This window comes from Hemiscyllium ocellatum, chromosome 5, assembly GCF_020745735.1.
Source record: "Hemiscyllium ocellatum isolate sHemOce1 chromosome 5, sHemOce1.pat.X.cur, whole genome shotgun sequence".
Classification (NCBI taxonomy): domain Eukaryota; kingdom Metazoa; phylum Chordata; class Chondrichthyes; order Orectolobiformes; family Hemiscylliidae; genus Hemiscyllium; species Hemiscyllium ocellatum.
In genome coordinates, this window is record NC_083405.1 from 70,048,679 (window position 1) to 70,069,278 (window position 20,600).

General features: G+C 38.2%; 1 protein-coding gene across 1 annotated transcript in view; it reads right to left on the reverse strand.

Moving 5' to 3' along the window:
• LOC132816069 (adenylate cyclase type 1-like) overlaps window positions 1-20,600 on the reverse strand; it is a 294,971-nt gene that overhangs the window by 89,131 nt on the left and 185,240 nt on the right. The window contains exons 6-9 of the mRNA XM_060825498.1: window positions 19,461-19,619; window positions 11,658-11,799; window positions 4,937-5,092; window positions 275-469 (exon numbers count right to left, since the gene is read on the reverse strand). Coding sequence (XP_060681481.1) covers window positions 275-469; window positions 4,937-5,092; window positions 11,658-11,799; window positions 19,461-19,619 — 652 coding nt within the window. The remainder of the gene's footprint in view (window positions 1-274; window positions 470-4,936; window positions 5,093-11,657; window positions 11,800-19,460; window positions 19,620-20,600) is intronic.

Sequence of the window (20,600 nt, forward strand, 5' to 3'; positions counted from 1 at the left end):
GGTACAAAGCTGAAAGTAAAATCATAATTAGGTGGGTCAGTTAAAAAGCCGCTGTACTTATGCATGGATTTTCACTGTCCCATTTGTTGATATTGACCCCTTGGAGCCAGAGTGATTGACAGTAGAGGAAACTGTGCAATTTACTCATGGATGCTACAGGCAATGTAGAGGATGCACTTAGATAAAAACTGAGAAAATTATTTGTTTAACATAGACTTCTATGTACTATAAAACACATTGTAGATTTACTTGGTTTTATTTAAAAAAAACTTACTTTCTGTTCCCTTTCAGTTTGTTTGTACTTTAAGGTAACAAAATGTAAATCTGCCATTTCAGACTCTGTTTGCCGAGCTTCAATTAACCGGCTGATGTATCGATTCACCCGTGTCCCTGGAGCATTGTGCATAACATTTGCAGAGAAAGATGATCGGTTTCTGACTTTTTCAGATGCTGTCCTCAAGGCTCTTCTCTTTGTAAATAAAAGAAAATATTTTAATTTGTGATAGGTGGAAGAAAGAGCAGTTTTCAAACCATACCATTTTTCATTGCTCCAGCGCAAAACCCAGAGAACAGGATGGGAGAGAGGACTTCTTCTTGCTTCATCTGTTTAGTCGGTCTTGGTAATTTCTTCATTTACTTTAGCAACCAAGTAATCGCCAGATAATAGCTTCAACTGTATTGGATGAAATGGTGCAGCCTTCCTACCTTTACCTGAACTTAGTCAGCAGAATGTTACACATTGCATTAAAGCTCTCAATGGAAAGATGTACATCAATTTTAAAGGGTGAAGAACACATGGATGCAGATTTGTTCCTGCATATTTTCTGTGTCGGTTATGTTCAGTGAAGAACAACAATTAAAAAGACAAATAGAAATAAGTGTGATTTATATGATTTCTATCCAGGATCAGTACTTTCTATATTTTGCAGAAACTGCGAAATCTTCATTGACACCATATCAAATCAAAGCCATTAAGGTTACATTAACGTTAAATGCTAGATAATCGTGCATATTATCCACCTACATAGCGACACAGAATTGATAAGAGGTAGCAGACCATCTCCACATGCCGCCTCCCCACCAAAGGAGAGTCAGTGATCAGCTCGTAGCTAAATAAGAAACCCAGCCTACAGCTCTAATGTGCTGTGAGTGGGCTGAATTGGTGCATGCATACCCAGGCTGAACATCCCAATGGATTAAAAACCCAGACAGATAAGTCAACATCACTGGATGGACTCAGAATGGATAGGAGGTAGGGTGGGGTGGGGCGTTGCAGTGAGTTTTAAAATCTGGGCATGCAATTGTCTCCTTGGAGGTGCAAGACAGCTACTTTCTGATGCACAGAGGGCACCCTCCATGTTTAGTATCCCCTTTCTTTCTAATTAAAACACTACAAAAACAAAACAAGCTGCCCACTCCAATCTGCTCGCCTGCCCACATTGACTGTTCTGTGATCGCTACATCTGATCAGTAATTGTGTTTTCTGTAACAATTCCTTCATTTAGAAGAGTCAGACAACATCTACACCTTTTGTGACGGGGGAGAAAGGAAATGGCAGCAGTCATTCATACCACGTTATCTTTGTCACTGTGGAATCTGTTGTGTCTTGCCTTAAGAAATTTATTTCAACATCTTTGAATTGGTTGAAAGGTATTGCAGCATTTTGCTCATATTAAAGTCATGTCAAATATACTGAAGGTGAAGTTGCACCACTGAAGAAATTGTTTCCTTCAACAAGGAAATGTGATCACATTCACCATCCATGACAAAGCTATTTGATTTTGTTGATTTGTTCATTTTAATGCATTGTATCCTCAAATTAAAACTTAAAGGATCTTAAAGAGGATAATTTGTGAGCATTTTGGGGGTACCTTCAGTATTGCTGTGTATGCACTTTGCACAGAATATTGGACATGGTTCCCAGACATTGAACAGAGAAAAGGCCATGTCAGAGCACTGCATCAATGGTCCACTTATGTAACGGACGGGGCATGTATTGAGAGTTCTGAAGTTATCTATATACATATGGTAATGAGATCTCTGTTAAGTCAAATTTTTAAGCAAACATATAATAGAAAATATTTAATGTGGCCTTTTAAAACATAACAAATGAGACAAAGCCCAAAACTAGAAAATTAATTTTTGAATCCCAATTAGGGATGAAATGGAGGCAAACAGAGCTGAAAGGTACTAGCACTTTCTGGTGTGCAGGTTTCCCAACATCATTCCCAATGTTAGTTACTTTAGGGGAAGCAGATTTAGGGCCCAAAAGGATCCATAAGATGGACAACCAATGAGACTCACTAGCAGCCAATCAGTCTACATCTCATTTATGTGACAGGGTAGCAGTTCAACCATCTGGAGATGGGCACCCAATGGCAGGCTGGAGTGCCAGCTATACAGACAGGCCTACAGCCATTCCCTATCTTCCATCATATGAGTCCAGACAAAGGTTTCTCTGTAAAGAGATTCTCCATCTCTCTTACCCTGCAACTCCTAACTTCAAGAGCCTGCCAGTTGCCTTAATTAGCCAAGGAATATGTCACTATGTAGGAGAAGGATAGAACAGACATTTTAGAGTATGCTGATAAGCAATCCAACAGTCCTGATAATAAAATTCTGTAGCAGTATCTTCCACTGGATCATTTTATAAAAATAAAAGCAGGAAATAATTTTGAATGTAGAAAATAACCTTTTAAAGATGAGGGCTTGATTTTCATGCACACATACTGCAAACAGAACAATACCACCTACTGTCCTTCAACAAATTAAATCATTAGTTTGTTGTATTTATACCTATTATAAATTTGAAGGTATAAACTGTCTTGATAGTCCTCATTATGTTGTGCAAATTGCTTTTCTCTCTTCTGACAGACCAATTCTTCAAAAATCTTTGAAATAATGATTCAGTAAGCTCATAAGAGCCGCTCAACTCTAGGACTATTATTTTCACATCTACATTATTGCATTCAGCAATGTAGTCTAAACACAAAACAGAAAAGTTTTCACATGTGTTGTCAGCCATGTCACCCAGATTCAATGCTACACAGCAGGCTATAAACACTCATGGTATTGTGCAGATGAAGATAATGGCAAAGAACTGAATCAGCCTCAAAAACAGGCAAAGGGATTGTAATCCAAGATTAACTGCATCTATTCATTCTGATTAAACAGCATATAAAACTTATTGCTGTCCGTTGATTTAAATAATACTTGAGTGTGCTGCCAGGCATACCATCTATGTATTGGCTCTTTATGGACTAGTGTATACAAAGGGATCCACCTTTCTGTCAAACAAGTAAACCAAGTTGTATTTAATTGCTTCTCTACAGGTTATCAGGATAGGCTCTACATTACTACAAAGACTAGTAGGAGTGTTGTACAATTGCACAACCAAGCACAGGCAGCTTGCCTTAAGGCTCAATGCTGCCATGAATTCTCCTTATGATACTGAGTCTAAAGGCCTGTTTAGTTAACAGTGGTAGAAGATGAAATACTAATACGTCTCAACAAGAAAAGGTAGTTCATTGCTTGATAGCAAGAGATATAAATTACAGAGTTTTAGTAATCATGTATAGTTAGTCAATCACGAGCAAGGATGACAGATCTGACCCCCTTCTGGAGCTGAAGCAAGAGGCCTTGACTTTTAAGGCTCTTGTGGAGCAATGATAGGGCCCCTATCTTTGAACCTGTTCTAGGGGTTTCTTGAAGCAAAGAAACAAAAAAAATCTTGATGCTTAGAATTCTTGTGCCTTTGCACAATTTGGTTTGCATAGCAAAGTGTTATAAACAGAATAAACTATCACCTGATCTACAGAGATATCAGTGAATTGACAGGTTTTATTTGCTGTGTACTGCAAAACATGCAATGGAATTATATATTAGTTTCAAAAGATAAAATCTATTCTGTGCTGGAGTTCAATTCTTCACAGAAATGAAATAGGATGGTCTTATTGCAATTCTCCTTAACCCTACATTTCAGGCAAAAGAAACATTATATTCCTGCTTTAGTCATGGTTTCATTTTATTATTTCCTCCTCTATGTTCTTTCATCTGTTGCCTCTCAGCAATTTTTTTTTTAATCAGCAAGCTATGCAGGTAGATGAAGGTAATTAAAATCAAGAGTTCTCCACTATCACTGTCACTGCATTGGCTTCACATGGGCTCCACACTGCCATTTACATTCTGACCAAAAAATGTCAAACTTCAGCTGCTGAAGGCAAAATTTATGGAATGCCAGTCAGTTTGGCCTTAGACCTTTCTAGTTGGATGAGCAACATTCTACAATAACCTATTAAGCTACATTTAACTAGCAATATAGGAGAAGCAAATAATTTACTTAGAAATTACTTTTGTAAATGTTCCACTGTATCTTCATTGAAAATAAACAATTTGGGAAACTGAAATGTGCTCATCTATGATGTCAGTGTGTCATAAATTCTATCACTTCAATAAGTTATTTAAAGTATTGTATTCAGTCACCTACAAACTAACAAGTCCTTTTTACCCTCTTCAATTGCCATGATTTAAATATATGAAACTCTTCTGATAATGTGATTATAGATTTAAATAGTCTAATTTGTAGCAGGACCCTATATTTAGATTTGAATTAGTATCTTCCTTTTGCTGATGTTAATCCACATCTGTGCAGTGGTCTTTCAGGAAATTAATAACAAAAGCTCCAGTCACTTCACGCCAGCTGGATAGGATGATGAGTGGAGAAATAAATAGCAGCTTTCAATCAACACAATGAGCATGCTGAGCAATTCTATTACAGAAGAATATATAGAAGGCAATGACTTTCAAAAGAAATAGGCTGGAATAGAGGAAAACAACACTTCCTCATTGACACATTTCCTTGTCAAACATGGATCTCATGAGAGAAAAAAAGTCAGATACATCAACAAAATTTGAATAAAATTGTTCCAATGCTTACCTTGTCATCATCCTCACACGTCATCACATTGGAAAAGGGTATTTCAGCTTTGAACATCTTACGACAGTGCATCAGTTGAACAAGTAGATAACAGACAGTTTTAAATTTCATCCTTTTTGCTGGTTTTATGTCTGATAGAATCAACCCAGGAAAAATCTGCCGAAGAAGAGAAAATAATTAATGCTAAACATATGTGTAACGAGCAAAATAATGCAGTTTTAAGACAATGTAATATTTACTTTTAAAGGCTTTCCTTTCACCTTTAAGAGCTGAATTCCAATCTAATTCAAACTTTCTAACTCTCTACACTATATGCTGGCTGTAAAGGTTTATGGTTAATTCTCTAGAAGACCAAAGAAAAATGCAAAAGAGACATTAACATGATGGGGAATGGACTGATAACTAGCAGGTGGAATGTCAGTGAGTCTATGGTGATAGCTTTGATAAAAAGAAATAACAGCAGTAGTTATACTCTGAATGGAGGTAAGTTTGATGTTTTGGAAGAGCTGAGGGTTTGAGAGCTCAGATGCACACAACATTAAAATTAACATCTCAGGTTCTTACGTCTCTGAAAAGAATACAAATCAAATTCTATTTTTTATCGCAAGCGGCCAACAATTAAAAAACAAGTGTTAATGATCAACTAGATTAGTTCTTACTAATAACGCAGTTAGAGCCATGTGCAAATTACTGAACATACTTCCACAGGGAATGATATTTAAACTTAATAAGGGAACATACTAATTTATTATGATGCTACATGCTATCAAAATCCACACAAAAAACTTAGAGGGGTTTTAACTGTAACAAAATAGATTACTGGTCAATATAATACAATTATTTAAAATTATGTAAGGAAGGCATCAGTAGATAAAATATCTTTTATTTGTTGAGTCAAAAATATGGAGCTATAGAATGAACACAACTAAATATTTATAAGACTTACAAGGGATCAGAAAAAAAAAACTCTCCACACAAAGAATTGTCAGACTGTCGCATTTGCACCCAGGGTTAATACTTAGGCACAAACTATCAGCCTCTAGTATTAAATTGCATAGGTGGATATAGGAGAAGGGATTAAAGGATTATGAGAACAGGGTTAGTGAATGTGATTAGATCTATTTGCTAAGCATGAGCAATGACTAATTGAATCAAATGGCCTGGTTCTATGTGGTAACTCTATGCATTTTGTTGTATAACTTCAGCTGTCTCAACCCTTTTATATTAAGTAAAAGCCCAAACACATAACTATCCACAAGCCAATACTAATTGGCAGACCCACTAAAAGAGCCCATTAAGTTAGATGGTATTTGAAACGAGAAGGGAAACATCATATTGGTGTTGGAGGGATTGCTCTTCAATGCATGTTGAAAATACATTGTTGATATATATTACAAGGAGTTCTGCCACATGACTAACCAATACCATTTTTGACTTGAGTGTTCAATGATAAAATGGATGATCTGAAAATATTCCATTTCCAGCCTTCTTTGTAATCTAAATATCTTTTTCTAAATAACTCCTGCTGCTACTTCACAGTGATCACTGAAATGCTTTTTTCTGTGATATTGCAGCACATGGGTCAACAGGTGAAAATCTGAGTCTTTCCTTATTGAATTCCCCATCTGATTTCCACTAAAAGGTTTGGTGCACTGTGACATCTCCCATTGGGATACAAAGCAATATCTAGGTGTGATTTACTCCCTATATAATGTAGGCACAAATACCTTTTATACAAAATTACTTGTATCATGTTACACAATTTCTATAAATATTTTATGCAAATGTGATGGGGGGGGGGGGGCAGGCGTTTCAAACATAAAATGATTAAGAACACTGGCTTTACACATTAAAGTATAAACCAAACAGATCTGCTCACTAGGAGGTAGAACAGCAGAGAAAAAATAACAATCATTCATAGACTAAATTACACATTGCATCTTCTGTTTACGTGACATAATTTCACATAATTTTAAGATTTTCAGAAGTTTTGAAGTATTACTAAGGTTAATCTGAGGTATCTTCATCCACTGACATTTCCAAGGGAAAGTTCACTTGCTCAGTTAATATAATGATAATTTTATACATGTATAATTCAATTGTTCTGATGTTGTAATGTTTATTGTGCCCTAACAATAAGTATGATTGAATGCAGGCACATGAAAACCTCCCCATAAAGAAAGTGATTCATAACTGATCAAGAAAACTGACTTTAGTTTTGATGCAGAGCATCAAAACCTTCATCATCCAATGCAAATAAACTCCAACATGGCACATTAATAGTAAAATAGTGAACCTTTGACCTCTGTGTGATTAACAGATGCTTTTGCAAATACACAATTTATAGGATTGTGTTTTGGGACTTTCTGTAGTTGAGGGTAAAAGAGAAGGTTGAATGGGTCACATGAATTTCTTTGAATACTAGCTAACAAAATACATTGGTAGCTTGTTTGTTGAAAGTTAAAGGTGAGGCCCAGGCTGTTTTAGTGTGAAGAAAATGCAAGAGGTTCACATGTCGGAACAATGATAAAAATATCTGTACTGACTATGAGCAGATAATAGAAATCAAGTCCAAGGGGAGCTGTTAGGAATAGTTAGGCTATAATATGATAGTTTTAAAATAACAGAATTTAAGAAGGAATGGATGAATTTCTCTTGGGGAAATTTTTGGAGAGCAATGCAACTAATTCCAGAAACATTAAATTCACAGAACATTTGGAAGATTACAATACATTGACCAATGTTTTTACCTATCCAAAGAAACTACTGTGACTGCATGCCTTGACTCCAAGAGGAACAAAATGGATTGTTGATTGGTAATCCTACATATTCCAAAATTCTATTACCTTCTTACAGGAAAACAAAAACATTTTCCATATTTTCTAAATTCTTTTGCAACTATTGTTGTTGACTTTCTTTTTAGTCTGAGAATCCTGCACACAGCAAATCATTTCTGCCTCCAAATTCTTCTGAATTATACTAAATATCTTCAGTCAGTTCCCAATGATCATCCTATTCCTTACAGATTTAGATAATCTTATAAACACTGTTCCTAAATAATTCATCCCAGATATACAGAAGTCGTTCTTGTATCTATCTAACAACACTCCTCCAAAGTGCCTCTCTTGTAATCCAGAAAACAATACTCCTGATGTGACATCATCAAAACAGGATACAACGTCAACATGGTAAAGGGGAATAGCTTTGAACAGTCTTTATGAAATTCTTTAGAACTAATTAACTATTATCATCTGCCTGTGGGTTTATGAAGGATAACATAGCAACAGTTAACAACAATAACAAAGAACCACATGGCTTCAACTAATTTAGTTTGATATCTACTCCTCTGTTATATTTGATAAGAGGACGTGCACACGAGAGTTAATAATTTTGTATACCTGTTGCCAAAGATCATAAGAAGTAGGGATATTTGCTAATGATTGTACTGTACTTAGCTCCATTCACAACTTCTCAAAGTGAAGAGCATAAGTTTCTGAAAGGAGGATATAATGGTTGAAAAGTGACAAGATCTAGGAATGAAACTCCAGAGCATTGTGCTTAGGCAGCTGATTGCAAGCACTCCAACTCATGCAGCATGATAATACTATTAGAACATAAAAACACCAAAACATCAGAACTAGCAGGAATAGACCTGGACAGCATTCAGGCCTCAGCTGATAACTGGCGAGTAACTTTCGCCATCACTGAATCCCACATTTTCAACATCCTGGGGATTACTACTGACCAGAAACTTAAATAAACAAGCCATAAAAATATTTTGACAATAAGAACAGGTCAACGTTTAGAAGCTCTGTTGCAAATCACTCAACCTTACTTCTTCAAACCTGTCCACCATCCAGAAGGCAGAAGTCAGGACTCTGATTCAATGACCTCCACTGTCCTCAATAAATGCAACCCCCAACTACATTCAAGAAGCTCAAATTCATTCAGGACAGGTAAGCCATTTGATTGGTATCTCATGTGTCATCTTAACCATTCACTCCCTCCATCACTGGTAAACCATGACTACAGTATTCCAATTACAAGAAGCACTTCAGCAAAGTATTTAGTTCTTAGTTTATACAGTAGGGGGTGCTATATGACTAGTAAATTTGGATCAATACCTTTTATGTAAATAGTTCAACATTCCTAAACATTTCACATCACAATTATGAAGAAACATTTACACAGAGCCACATAGGGCATTAAGGATAGGTGACGAAAATCTTGGTCAAAAAGATATGCTTTAAAATTAGTTTCTGAAAGGAGGATATAATGGTTGACAAGTGACAAGATCTAGGAATGAAGCTCCAGAGTATTGTGCTTAGGCAGCTGATTGCAAGCACTCCAACTCATGCAGCATGATAATCCTATTAGAACATAAGAACACCAAAACATCAGAACTAGCAGGAATAGGTAATTCAGTCCCTCAAGCATGCTCCACTATTCAATGGCTGATCTAATCTTGGCCACAATTCTACTTTCCTGCCTGCTCTGTTTAATCCTTTAAACTGTCACTAATGAAAAGTCTGCCTATCATGTATTTAAATTTCTTGATATCCCAACATCCACTGTACTCAGGATAGTGAATTCCACCATTTCACTACCCTTTAAGAAAAGTAACTCCTCCTGTTTTAAATTTTCAATTTTCCTTAACCCAAAACTATGACTCATACTCAATAGCCCCACGACTTGAAACCTCCAATCTACTTCTTTGTCAATCCTATTTGACATCTGGTAAGGCTCAATTAGATCTTCTCTCCACCTTCTAAACTCTAGTGAGTATAGGCCTAAACTATTCAATCAGTTCTCATCAGACACAATAATACTTTACGTCGCATTATAGTAGAGGTAGGAATCTTGTAAACTCAGTGGTGATGTGGTGAATTGAACTCTCGGTGTTGTGTGGCTGGATGCACGTGACTTCTCTTGAAATTACTATTCAAATTGCACAGTGGCTGCATATTTTGTTTCAGAATCTGAGCTTTAATCCTGGTCAGTGAGAAATCCTTCAGGTGTCATGCCCTTCTGAAGTCGAGTGCATGACATGTTCTCTTGCCCCAAACCTCCCAGGCTTTGGTTGTCAGCTAATTCTGTTGCTGTGCTTCTTCTTATAGGTTATCCATCATAAACAAACTCATACTGCCGAGTTCAGCAAAGAGGATCCTTCAAGCAACAGCTTTACTCTGCTCACTGGTGAATATTTTTTCAGTTTACTTTGTATTTAAATGTGAAACTTTAAATGGGAGAAATTAGCCCAAGATTGAGACAAATTACATCCTAAAGAAAGTTATTTGGTCCATGCTAATTGTAAGTTAACAAGCAGGTAGCAAACAAAAATAAAGTTTCAGAAGTGGTCTCATGACATTAATTAATATTAGGCAGGAAATTAAGATCGATGATTAATTAATCATGTGTGCAGTGGACTTAATGCACACATTAATTTATGCTCTCGAGAAAAATGTTATGACCAGCTTTTATTTCTGAGTATATGTAAAAAAAGATTCCAAGGGGAATTGACAGGGTAGTGAAGGAGAAGTTGTTCTCTTGTGGGAGAGCCTAGTTTTAGAGGAAGTGATCACACATTTAAGACAAAGATGAGGAGGAATTTCTTCTCTCAACAGTAAAGTAACTTTGTGGAAATTTTTACCACAGGAGGGCTGTTGAGGTTGGGTCATTAAGTGTATCCAAGGCTGTGATGGATTTATTTTAATCAGTAAGAGAGTCAAGGATTATGGAGAAAATGCAGGAAAATGAAATGGAAGCTGATCAGATCACCCATGCTCTCACTGAGTGGCAGTTTAGACCTGACAGGCTGAATGGCCTACCCCTACTCCGATGTCTTTTGTTCTTAAGAAATGATAAACACAACTGGCAATAAATCTCATCAAACTATTTCAAATCATATCTGGAATTTACAGCCAAACTCCATGGAAGATATGTTTTTGCAGTTAGTATAGTCAACCCATTGTATTCTGAATTAATTTAAGTTCTAGCACTTGCTATCACTGAGCAGACTTCTACGTCCTTTCCTAGTCTGAAGTAAATCTAATTTTTCAAAGTGATTCACAATAATTGCACAACTGGAATTTAAAATTTCCAGTTATATTCATCTTAACCAGGTTGAATAGAATGAAGTTTCATGTTTTCAAGAATCTATCCAATATGACTTTAAAGTGAAAACTAGTGGTTACGCAAAAATCAGTCCAAGAAACTGTTTTTTTTGGATGGTTCTGACAGGAGTAGGTTTGCTGCTTCTGAGGATGTACAAGAATTTAGACTGCTGACATCCTGTTCAACACGACATCCATGTAACACATGCACACACACATGCACTGACTTTATCCTCCACTATCCACAATCCCACATCCATCCAGCTTTCCTACTCTTTCACCATTGGTAAATAGCCACAGGCCACCAACTTGGTGATTGCAGTTTGTTCACATCATAGCGATGGGAACAAGTCTCCACGCAATTTAAGCCTCGTGCTCACACCAACAGGAAAAGGACAAAGGTCACTCCCCTGGCCTCGTGACCATTTGGGGCAGAAATTGAATATCATCTTCTGTGGTATGAAAACACAATTAAAATGCTAATTTATTAATTCTTGTTATTCAACACGATTCTGCGACTGGAATCTCAGTCGCATATTGACATTTCAATGTTATATTTTGCAGGCTTAAATCTTAACTGTGGATCCATAGATCATTTTTTGACTCACTTTCCTTCGATGAGAGGGCACGATGAAGAAGGTTTCAATGTTATGCTTTTTAAGGAAACTGTTTCTTTCGTACCCATATCCCGCTTCAACTTCATAATCTCCATTCAGGCACTCCAAGGTGGTCTTTGTTATATGAACCTTTCTAAAACCAAAGTGAAGACATTAAACAAAGGTAATATTGCAGCCAATCACTGTATTATTAGCATAAACAAGCAAGGTGTCTTCACCTGGGAATTATGAAGGCCCCTAATTATTGCTGTCAAGTAATTAAGATTTACAGAGCCTATTGATGTTTAACCTGAACAATTATATATTAATGGCAACAATGCCATTTAAAAATGCTAAATCCTGTTTAGGTTTTGCTTCTTTTCCTGAAAGCTATGAGTAACTGGATGTCAAAACTCGCAAAGTATTGTAGAAAGCATCATCAACATTGTAGACACACAAGACATGAAGCAAAGGTGGATTTTTAAAATATAGCATGGGGTACCTGTTTATCAAAATGATGAATAACAGAGCTTGTGAGTACAATTCGCTAATTTGTCAAAAAATTGTTACACTATTTTGGGATCGTACATTCAAATAAAAAAAAATTCCAAACATACATTCATTTTGAGAATTATATTGTCACAAGTGGAAAGGGAATGGCTGGCTCTTGTTATCCTTGACCAATCTCTCATTGACATGGTCTTCCTTCCTTGACATTTACTGTCATCAGTCATCTTAGCTTGTACCCATTAACTGATAGCTGACACCTCACCTGGCTTGGCACTACGAGTGACAGTAGCATTTTATTCTTGAACGATTGATAATTTAATGAAGGAGGTCATAAGCAAAATGGAAATTAAGTCTGTAGCACAGGTGAAAATATGTAGCTGGGCCAATTATAGGAAGTTACAATATTGTTTCCTTCCATTACATTCTCTTTTATGTCACTCTCCATTTGATCTGTCCTCAATAGATACAAATGTATTTGGTAGTGAGCAATTAGAACTGGCGCAATATTCCATGAGTACCAACTATTACTAGTTCACTGAACTTCTTATCCTAATGCAGGTTAATTTTAGATTGACAGTCTGTTCAGATATAACTTAATAGTTCCGTTCCTGTGAGAGCCCGTGTTATAAGAAAATCGTATAATAGTAACATCATTTAAACCAATTAGACCGGAATCACATTATAGCCAATACAGGTGTGAACTGTAAACATTCTACAAATAATAGTCTGAATTCTTCAATTGAGCTATAGTCAATTCGCATTGAAGAAATGCACATTATAGCAGAACCAGCTGTATCTGTCATTATGCCATTAAGGGAACTCGATAGAATGAGGGACATCTGAAGAAGTTGTGACTCTTAAAAAGTAGTTCAATCATTCCTGGTATTTACCTTATTCTTTGTTTAGTAGATGTTGCTAAGATACTACACATAAAATTCTTCCTCATCTCTCCAACACACATGCTTGCACTTACAACATGCACGTGTGGACACACCTATGCACACAACACTGTAAAAGGTGGCAGTTGAGGTGGGGAAATAGAGAATTGCAGGTGGAAGTGAACACATGATCAAAGGTCAGATTTTAAAACAACAAACAATGTGGCACACTCAACTACAATATATTCCAGGGCATTTTGTTTTGCCAGAAAATGGTAATGTAGAGAAATTGTGTCACTCCTTTGTCTTGTAGTTACATTTATCATGAATGAAACAAAAACGTTATACATATGATTCTTAGGGAGCTTGACAAGGTGGATGCTGAGAGACTGTTTTCATGTGTGGGAGAGTATAGGAGAAGACAGCATCATTGCAAAATAATGAGTTGCTTAGTTAAGACAGAGATGAGGAAGAATTTCCTTACTCGGAGGGTAGTGAATCTATGGAATTCTTTACCCCAGATAGCTGTCGAAGCTAGGCATTTAAGTGTATTCAAGGTTGAAAGACAGTTTTTTTAAATCAGTAAATTAACCTAGTGCTGTGGGAAAAGGCAGGAAAGTAGAGCTCAGAATTAAAAAAGTCAGCCAAGATCTCATGGAATGGTGGAGCAGACTTGATGGGGGCAAATGGTTTTCTTCTGATCTTACATCTTATTAGAGTTTTATATTGCATCATTTTACTTTATCATATCCTATATACACAGTACCTTAGAAAATAAAATATTGCACCATCCACAACACATTCAAATGCAAGCCATCCAAACTTATGGGTTTTCTTTTTATTCATTTGTAGAAGACGGGTACCATTGCCTGGGTGATTTATCACTAGTTGCCTTTGAGGAAGTGGTGATGACCTGTCTTCACCTGCTGCAGTCCATGTGCTGTAATTAAACCCAAAGTACCATTCGGCAGGCACTTCCAGGATTTTGACCCAACAACACTGAAGGAATGGCAGAATATTTCCAAACTAGACTGGCAAGTGGCTTAGAGGAGACCTTGCAGCTGGTGGTGTTCCCCTGGATCTGCTGCCCTTGTCTTTCTAGATGGTACTTGTCATGAGTTTGGAAGGTGCTGTCTGTGAAGCCTTGGTGAATTTCTTCAGTATATTTTGTACATGGTACACACCACTGCTCTTGAACATCAGGATGAGAGTGAGTGCTTGTGGATATGGTAGCAATCAAGCAGGCTGTTTTGTTTTGGATAGCGTTGAACATGTTGAGTGTTGGCGTTACACTCATCCACGCAAGTGGTGAGTATTTCATCAGACTCTTGACTAGCACCTTTGTGATGGTGGATAAGTTTTAGTATACAGAAGGTGAGCTTCGACCTGCTCCGTAATCATCGTATTTACATGGCCAGTCCAATTCAATTTCAGTCAATGGTAATTCCCAGGATATCAATAATGGTGTATTGAGTGATGGTAATGCCATTAAATGTCAAGAAGCCATGGTTAGATTATCTTTTGCTGGAGATGGTCATTGCCTGGCATTTATGTAGTGCAAAATTATCGGCCCAAGCCTGGATATTGAACAGATCTTGTTGTCTTTGAAGTATCTGAGGAGTCGTGAATGCTTTATTAAAACCGCTGAAGCAGTGAGTTAACGAATTAGGAGTCATATGGAGTATGAAAGCTTGTCCAAACCAGTGCACTCACTAATGCAGCAAGAGGTCAATATTTTGAAAATATTGCAAGGTGGTAGGCTTTTGCATTGCCTCTATTGGATAAACATTAGACAAGGTCCAGAACATCTCTGCAGGAGCTCTTCACCAACCATCTTTAGCTGCTTCATCAATAACCTTCCCTCTATCATAAGGTCAGAAGTGGGGATGCTCACTGATGTTTACACAATGTTCAGCACCATTCATGACACCTCAGATACTAAAACACCATGTCCAAATGCAGCAAAAACTGGATGATATCCAGGCTTGGGTTGAAAACGGGCAAATAAGATTCACAACGCATGAGTTCTTGGCAATGACTAAAAATCGAATCTAACCATCAGCCCTTGACTTTAATGGTATTACCATCCCTGAATCCCCCTATTATCAACTTCCAAGGAGTTACCATCGACTGAAAGCTGAACCAAATTGAACTAAAAGCTGTGGTTACAAGAGCAGGTCAGATGTTTGGAATCTACTCGAGTCACACAAGCCTGTCCATCATCTGCAAAGGCACAAGTCAAGAGTGAGATGGAATACTCACCACTTGCCTGGATGGGTGCAGCCCCAACATTCAAGAAGTTTGATACCATCTAGGACACACCAGTCTGCTTGATTGGCACCATTTCGAGTCATAACCATCCATTCCTACCTTCAATGATGCCCAATATCTGCTATGCGTACCACCTATAAGACATACTGATGAAATTCATCAAGGTTCCTCAGTCTGCACCTTCCAACCCCATGACCACTTCCATCTAGAACGACAAGGGGAACAGATTGATGGGAAAAACGCCGCCTGCAAGTCAACATTCTGGTTTGGAAATATATCACCACACTTTCGGTGTCATTGGGTCAAAATCCTGGAATTCCCTTCCTAACGGCACAGTGCCTACTCACACATAGTTCAATCTAATATAGTTCAAGGCAGCAGCTCTGGCACCCTCTCAAGGAAAATGACAGATGGCAATAAATGCTGGTCCAGATTGCAAAGCCATATTTCCTGAATCAATAAAACAAAATTCTGAGAAGCACTGGATCCAGCAATGGGTTGAGAGTTCACTGAATGTCTTTTCATATTAAACTAATTCTTACAGAGGTAACAAATTACAGCATTAATCGTAGATACTCATAGGCCAAAGTTCAGCCATGTGTTGAGATTTTGTGATGACCTAATTCAATTAGGACCTTATTCTTAGTCTGACTGCACCAAGATGGCACAGGAGGTGGGTCAATCATTGGGCCTGAGACAGGATGAATTAGCCTCTGTGCTGAAAACTTTGTCACCCGTGATTGTGCTTCGGTGCTGCTTCTAGGTGCAGCACCCCATTGCAGACTGTCCCAAACAAAACAATATGATTGGGCATGATCAGTCAGAAAGCAGAATCTCAGCTTGTGGAAAATGCCAACACCTGCTTAATTTTGTCATGGTACAAAACTAGCCAGTACACCACCACCACACCCCCTCACCTCCATCCAGGCCCCAGATGGTCCTTCCAGGTGAGACAGAAATTCACCTATCTCTCTTCCAACCTAGTTTACTACATTTGGTGCTCCTGATGTGGTCTCTACATCAGGGAGACCAAACGTGAACTGAGGGAACAGCTCACTGAACATCTCAGCCAGGCCCATAAAGGCTGACCTGACCTCCCAGTCACCACTCATTTTATTTCCCCTGCCCACTCCCTCTCCAACATGCGCACCCTTGGCTTCCTCCATTGCCCACCATGAAGCAAACCGCAAATTGGAGGAATAACGCCTCGTCTTCTGCCTGGATTGCCTACACCCTGGTCGACTCAATATTGAGTTTTCTAATTTCAAAATAATCTCTCTTCCCACCCCTGACTCCCTTCCCAGCCCCTCCCCTCCCTTCCATTCGTCCCAGCCACCTACCAGATTCATACCTCCCATTGACCAACCAAATCATACCTGTTTTTACCTATACCCACTTCACAACCCTGCCCCCACCAACCCTTTTATCTACAGCTAGCCACACATCCACCCCGAGTGCTGAAGAAGGGTTAGACCTGAAATGTCAACTTCTCCACCTCCTAATGCAGCCTGGCTTGTTATGTTCTTCCAGACTCCTGCCTGTCTACTACGGTACATATAAAAGCTGCAAATGACAATAAATTGGTGACCTTATCTAAACAGGGACTGAGCAGAGCATTTTGAGTTTAGGAGCTCAGGAGTTTTTAATTGCTTCTAACAGTGTAGGACCTTGTAGAGTGAAGACTGAGATCTTTGGTCTCCGCATGGTGTTTATAGCAATGTTTATGTTACTAAAGTTATTGTACCTGATTGCTATCACACAATAAACTCCACCTTGTTTAAAACAAGAACCTTTTTCTCATTAAAACTCACTTGTGGCTTTCCTTTACCAGTGTGAATCAATTAGCCCCTTAGACTCAGACAAGGAGAGGGCACAGTGGCACAAATATCTGAGCAGAAGCTATTGCAACAAATGCATCAATAACAATAGCTTCATCAGATTATTATTAACTTCAGTGATATTTTTGGAATCTATGACAAGGAACAGAGTTACTGGGTTCTTGGTCAAGAACGAGCTGTTGAAAAAGTCAGCATGGATTTGTGAAGGTTCAGACTTGCCTTCCTGGATTTTTGAGGCTGTCATTTAACACAGTAGATAGTGTCTATGGATGTTGTTTCCATAATCTTCGATAAGATTCCACACAACAGGCAATTGGCAAACAATAAAAGCCAATATAATAGGTAGCAGTCTTGTGACATGAATCTGAAATTGAGTGGGAGATTGGTCTAAGAGGAAAATTCTTTGACTGATCAAATTGGACTTGAAAAGTTAACTCTGTTTCTCTCTCCAAAGGTGCTGTCTGACCTGCTGGATTCTACAGAATTAGAAGGATTTTTTTAAAACCCAACTGCTTACCAGATTAGAATGAATGAAAAGGGGTGTTAGGTATTTCAGTGGGCGCACCACAGGAGCAACCTCCCAACCTACAGTAGCCCTCTGGATGATAGCCTCTCTTTGGCACTCCGCCTGGCCACCGACATTCCCCCTCCCACCTAACCCATTTTGCAATCCACCACTCATGCCTCATATTCCAGCACTCAAAATAACTTACAATTCTTGTAGTAGTGCCCCTACCTCTGAGCCAGGAGCACTGGGTTCGGGTCCCACTTCCACCCATCCTCTCAGCCTCGCCACCACTCATCCCACTCCCATGCACACATCTGGCTTGAAATCCCTTGCATTCAGAAAGTTGAGGCGAAGTCTAACTTTAAAGCGACAATGGAATTTGATATGGAGAAATTTCCTCTGTTCAGCCAATTCAGAAAAAGTGATACAAGTGTGAAACTAGACGTTGGATATTTCAAAATGAGAAAATATTTCTTCATACAAAAGGATATTGGGAATCTAGAACTCTCTATTAAAACATATTGCATGGATAAAATGAAATTTCCGACATCAATCAATTTTTATTAGTAAATGCTATCAAGTCATATTAAACCAAGGCAGTTAAATGGAATTGACTCATGATTAAACATAATCAAACTGAATAGTGAAATTAATTCAAAGAATTGAATTCCTTCATTCTTGAAAAAAACATCAAAGGTAGGATTTCGTAAGTGGTGAGTTTTATTGCCCATGCATGGCAAAAAATGCCTATGAGATGTATTCCCTGCAGCCAATTGCTAGTGGATCAAATTGAGCCTTCTACCCCCATCTGGTGAGGAACGTCCAACCCCAAAAAACTGCCATGAAGTCTGTCTGGGCGGCAGCTTCCTCATCCCTGAGTGATGGCCAATGCTAAGACTTCTGAATTAACCAGGACAGTTAGAATCTCAGGATGGCCAGGAGACAAGGCTGACGAGGAGCTGGTATGAGAGGCAGAGGTCAGGATACACTCATTAAAGTGAGAAGATAGCATCTGAGGCAGATCTTAGAAGACAGAAGGGCTTTTTTTTGGAATCAGGGCCTACAGTCCAAACAGATTAACCTGCTAGGCATCCTATCTGAAACTTACTTTCCCCTACACTACGAAAACAAAATCAACTGGCTGGGAAATGGGCCTTAAATGGCAAATAACATATTACATTTCTTCTGGTTTTGTGGGTCCACAAGGCAGCTTGAGAAAGACTTCTGGAATATTTATGCAACATTTTATGCAACGTAGTACTAAAAATCAGACCACAAAGTATGTTTCAAAGAGGTCCGTTGAAACCTAATCATTGCTTGGTTCAAACCTGATGAGTATTTATCAACCACTGAGACTTGCACCAAACACCCAGAAAAGTGGAGTGGAAAATGTTTTCATTACATAACATTTTCCGAAGTCCTGATTCAGCCTTTCAGAAGCATGTTTATAATTTCAAGCTTAGAGGAAAGCCTACCCCAGAGTAGTCCATGCATTCTCATTTCAATTTTCTTCTAAGACAATCAGAAGGAAATGGGAGTAAATATTAATATAGGGAGAAAAAAAAAGAAAAACAAAAAAAAATGAAAACATCGGAATGGGATGGCAGGAAAGGCGCAACTGAAATTTCACAGCCGTTGATTTGAAACTGAATGTAAATCCTGACATTAATTGCAAACTATATTTATTAAGCAATACAAAAGTGTTTAGGAGCTTGAATTAAATTGTCTTGCCATTCATCTGCCAGCTAGTACTTACCTAGAAGTGATTTATAATCTTTCTACATAAAGCTGAAGTAAAAATGTCACTTACCCGGGGAGACCACCAGCTTCCATTACATTTGCCAATGTAACATCATTGGACCACACATCATATTGCCACTTGCGGAGACCCAAGACCCCACACAGTACTCTCCCTGTATGCAGACCCACACGCATGTTGAGATCAACTTCAGTGGCTTCAGCTACAGACCTGTAATAGTACAATTACATCTAAAGATTATTAATAATTTGGTACATTACACGACTTACAGCCTGAGTAACTTCACTGATGGGCAGAAAAAGACAACTCATGAGGTGAATAAGCTTGCTGGGTCAGTAACTCAGCGTTTTCACTGGGCTTCCCATGAGATGAATGAGAGTATGAATCACAGGCCTTGGGTTCGCAAAATGTTTAGATAAGATGGATGAGCTTCCTGTCAATTTTGTACCAACTGAGTGGATGGGCTTCTGAGGGGAAAACCACTGTACCTTTCGACAAAAAGTTGTTGTCAGGCAGGTTTTTAAAAATTTATTTTAATTCACTCCATCTCTCTATTGTTCCCCAGTAATTCTAACACTTGAGATTCCTATTGTGTTTCTATGTTTGTAGGACCAAAACTTACAATGATACGTGAACAAGAAATAAATAAAGAGAATGAAAATAAAATGATTTGGAAGCAGACTCATGCAGATTTATTTGATGCTACAGTCTGTTTTCTTTTGTTGTGGTTTAGCACATCTCACCAACTTTCCTGAAAGCGGGTAAGTGTAACTATTCCCTTCGATTCAGCTTTGCTGTTAGAATGCTTGGTAAATGCTGAGGTTTATATGTAAACTGTTGAATTAGGATTATATCATTGAGAAGACAGACACTGGATTTTCCCAGCTCCCTCTCTGGAGGGGAACTACGCTGGGATCAAAAACAAAAACTGGCTGTGGCATTGCACGATTGGAGCTCTCTGCTTTCAGCTAAATCTGTTTCCAAGGACAGGGGAGGGACAGGCTTTGGTAAAGACCTCCTCCAATTAATGAGCCAAGGTCAATTATTCTGGGCTCATTATTCCTAGCAGGTTGTTTTTTTTTTGAGAGGTGGTTGGAGTTCAGCAATTCCTGGATTTCAGACTAGCTACATAGAGAAGAGGAAGGTTGTGAGAGGTGGTCAGAATTTTAAAGGAGAGATAAACGGCTTTGG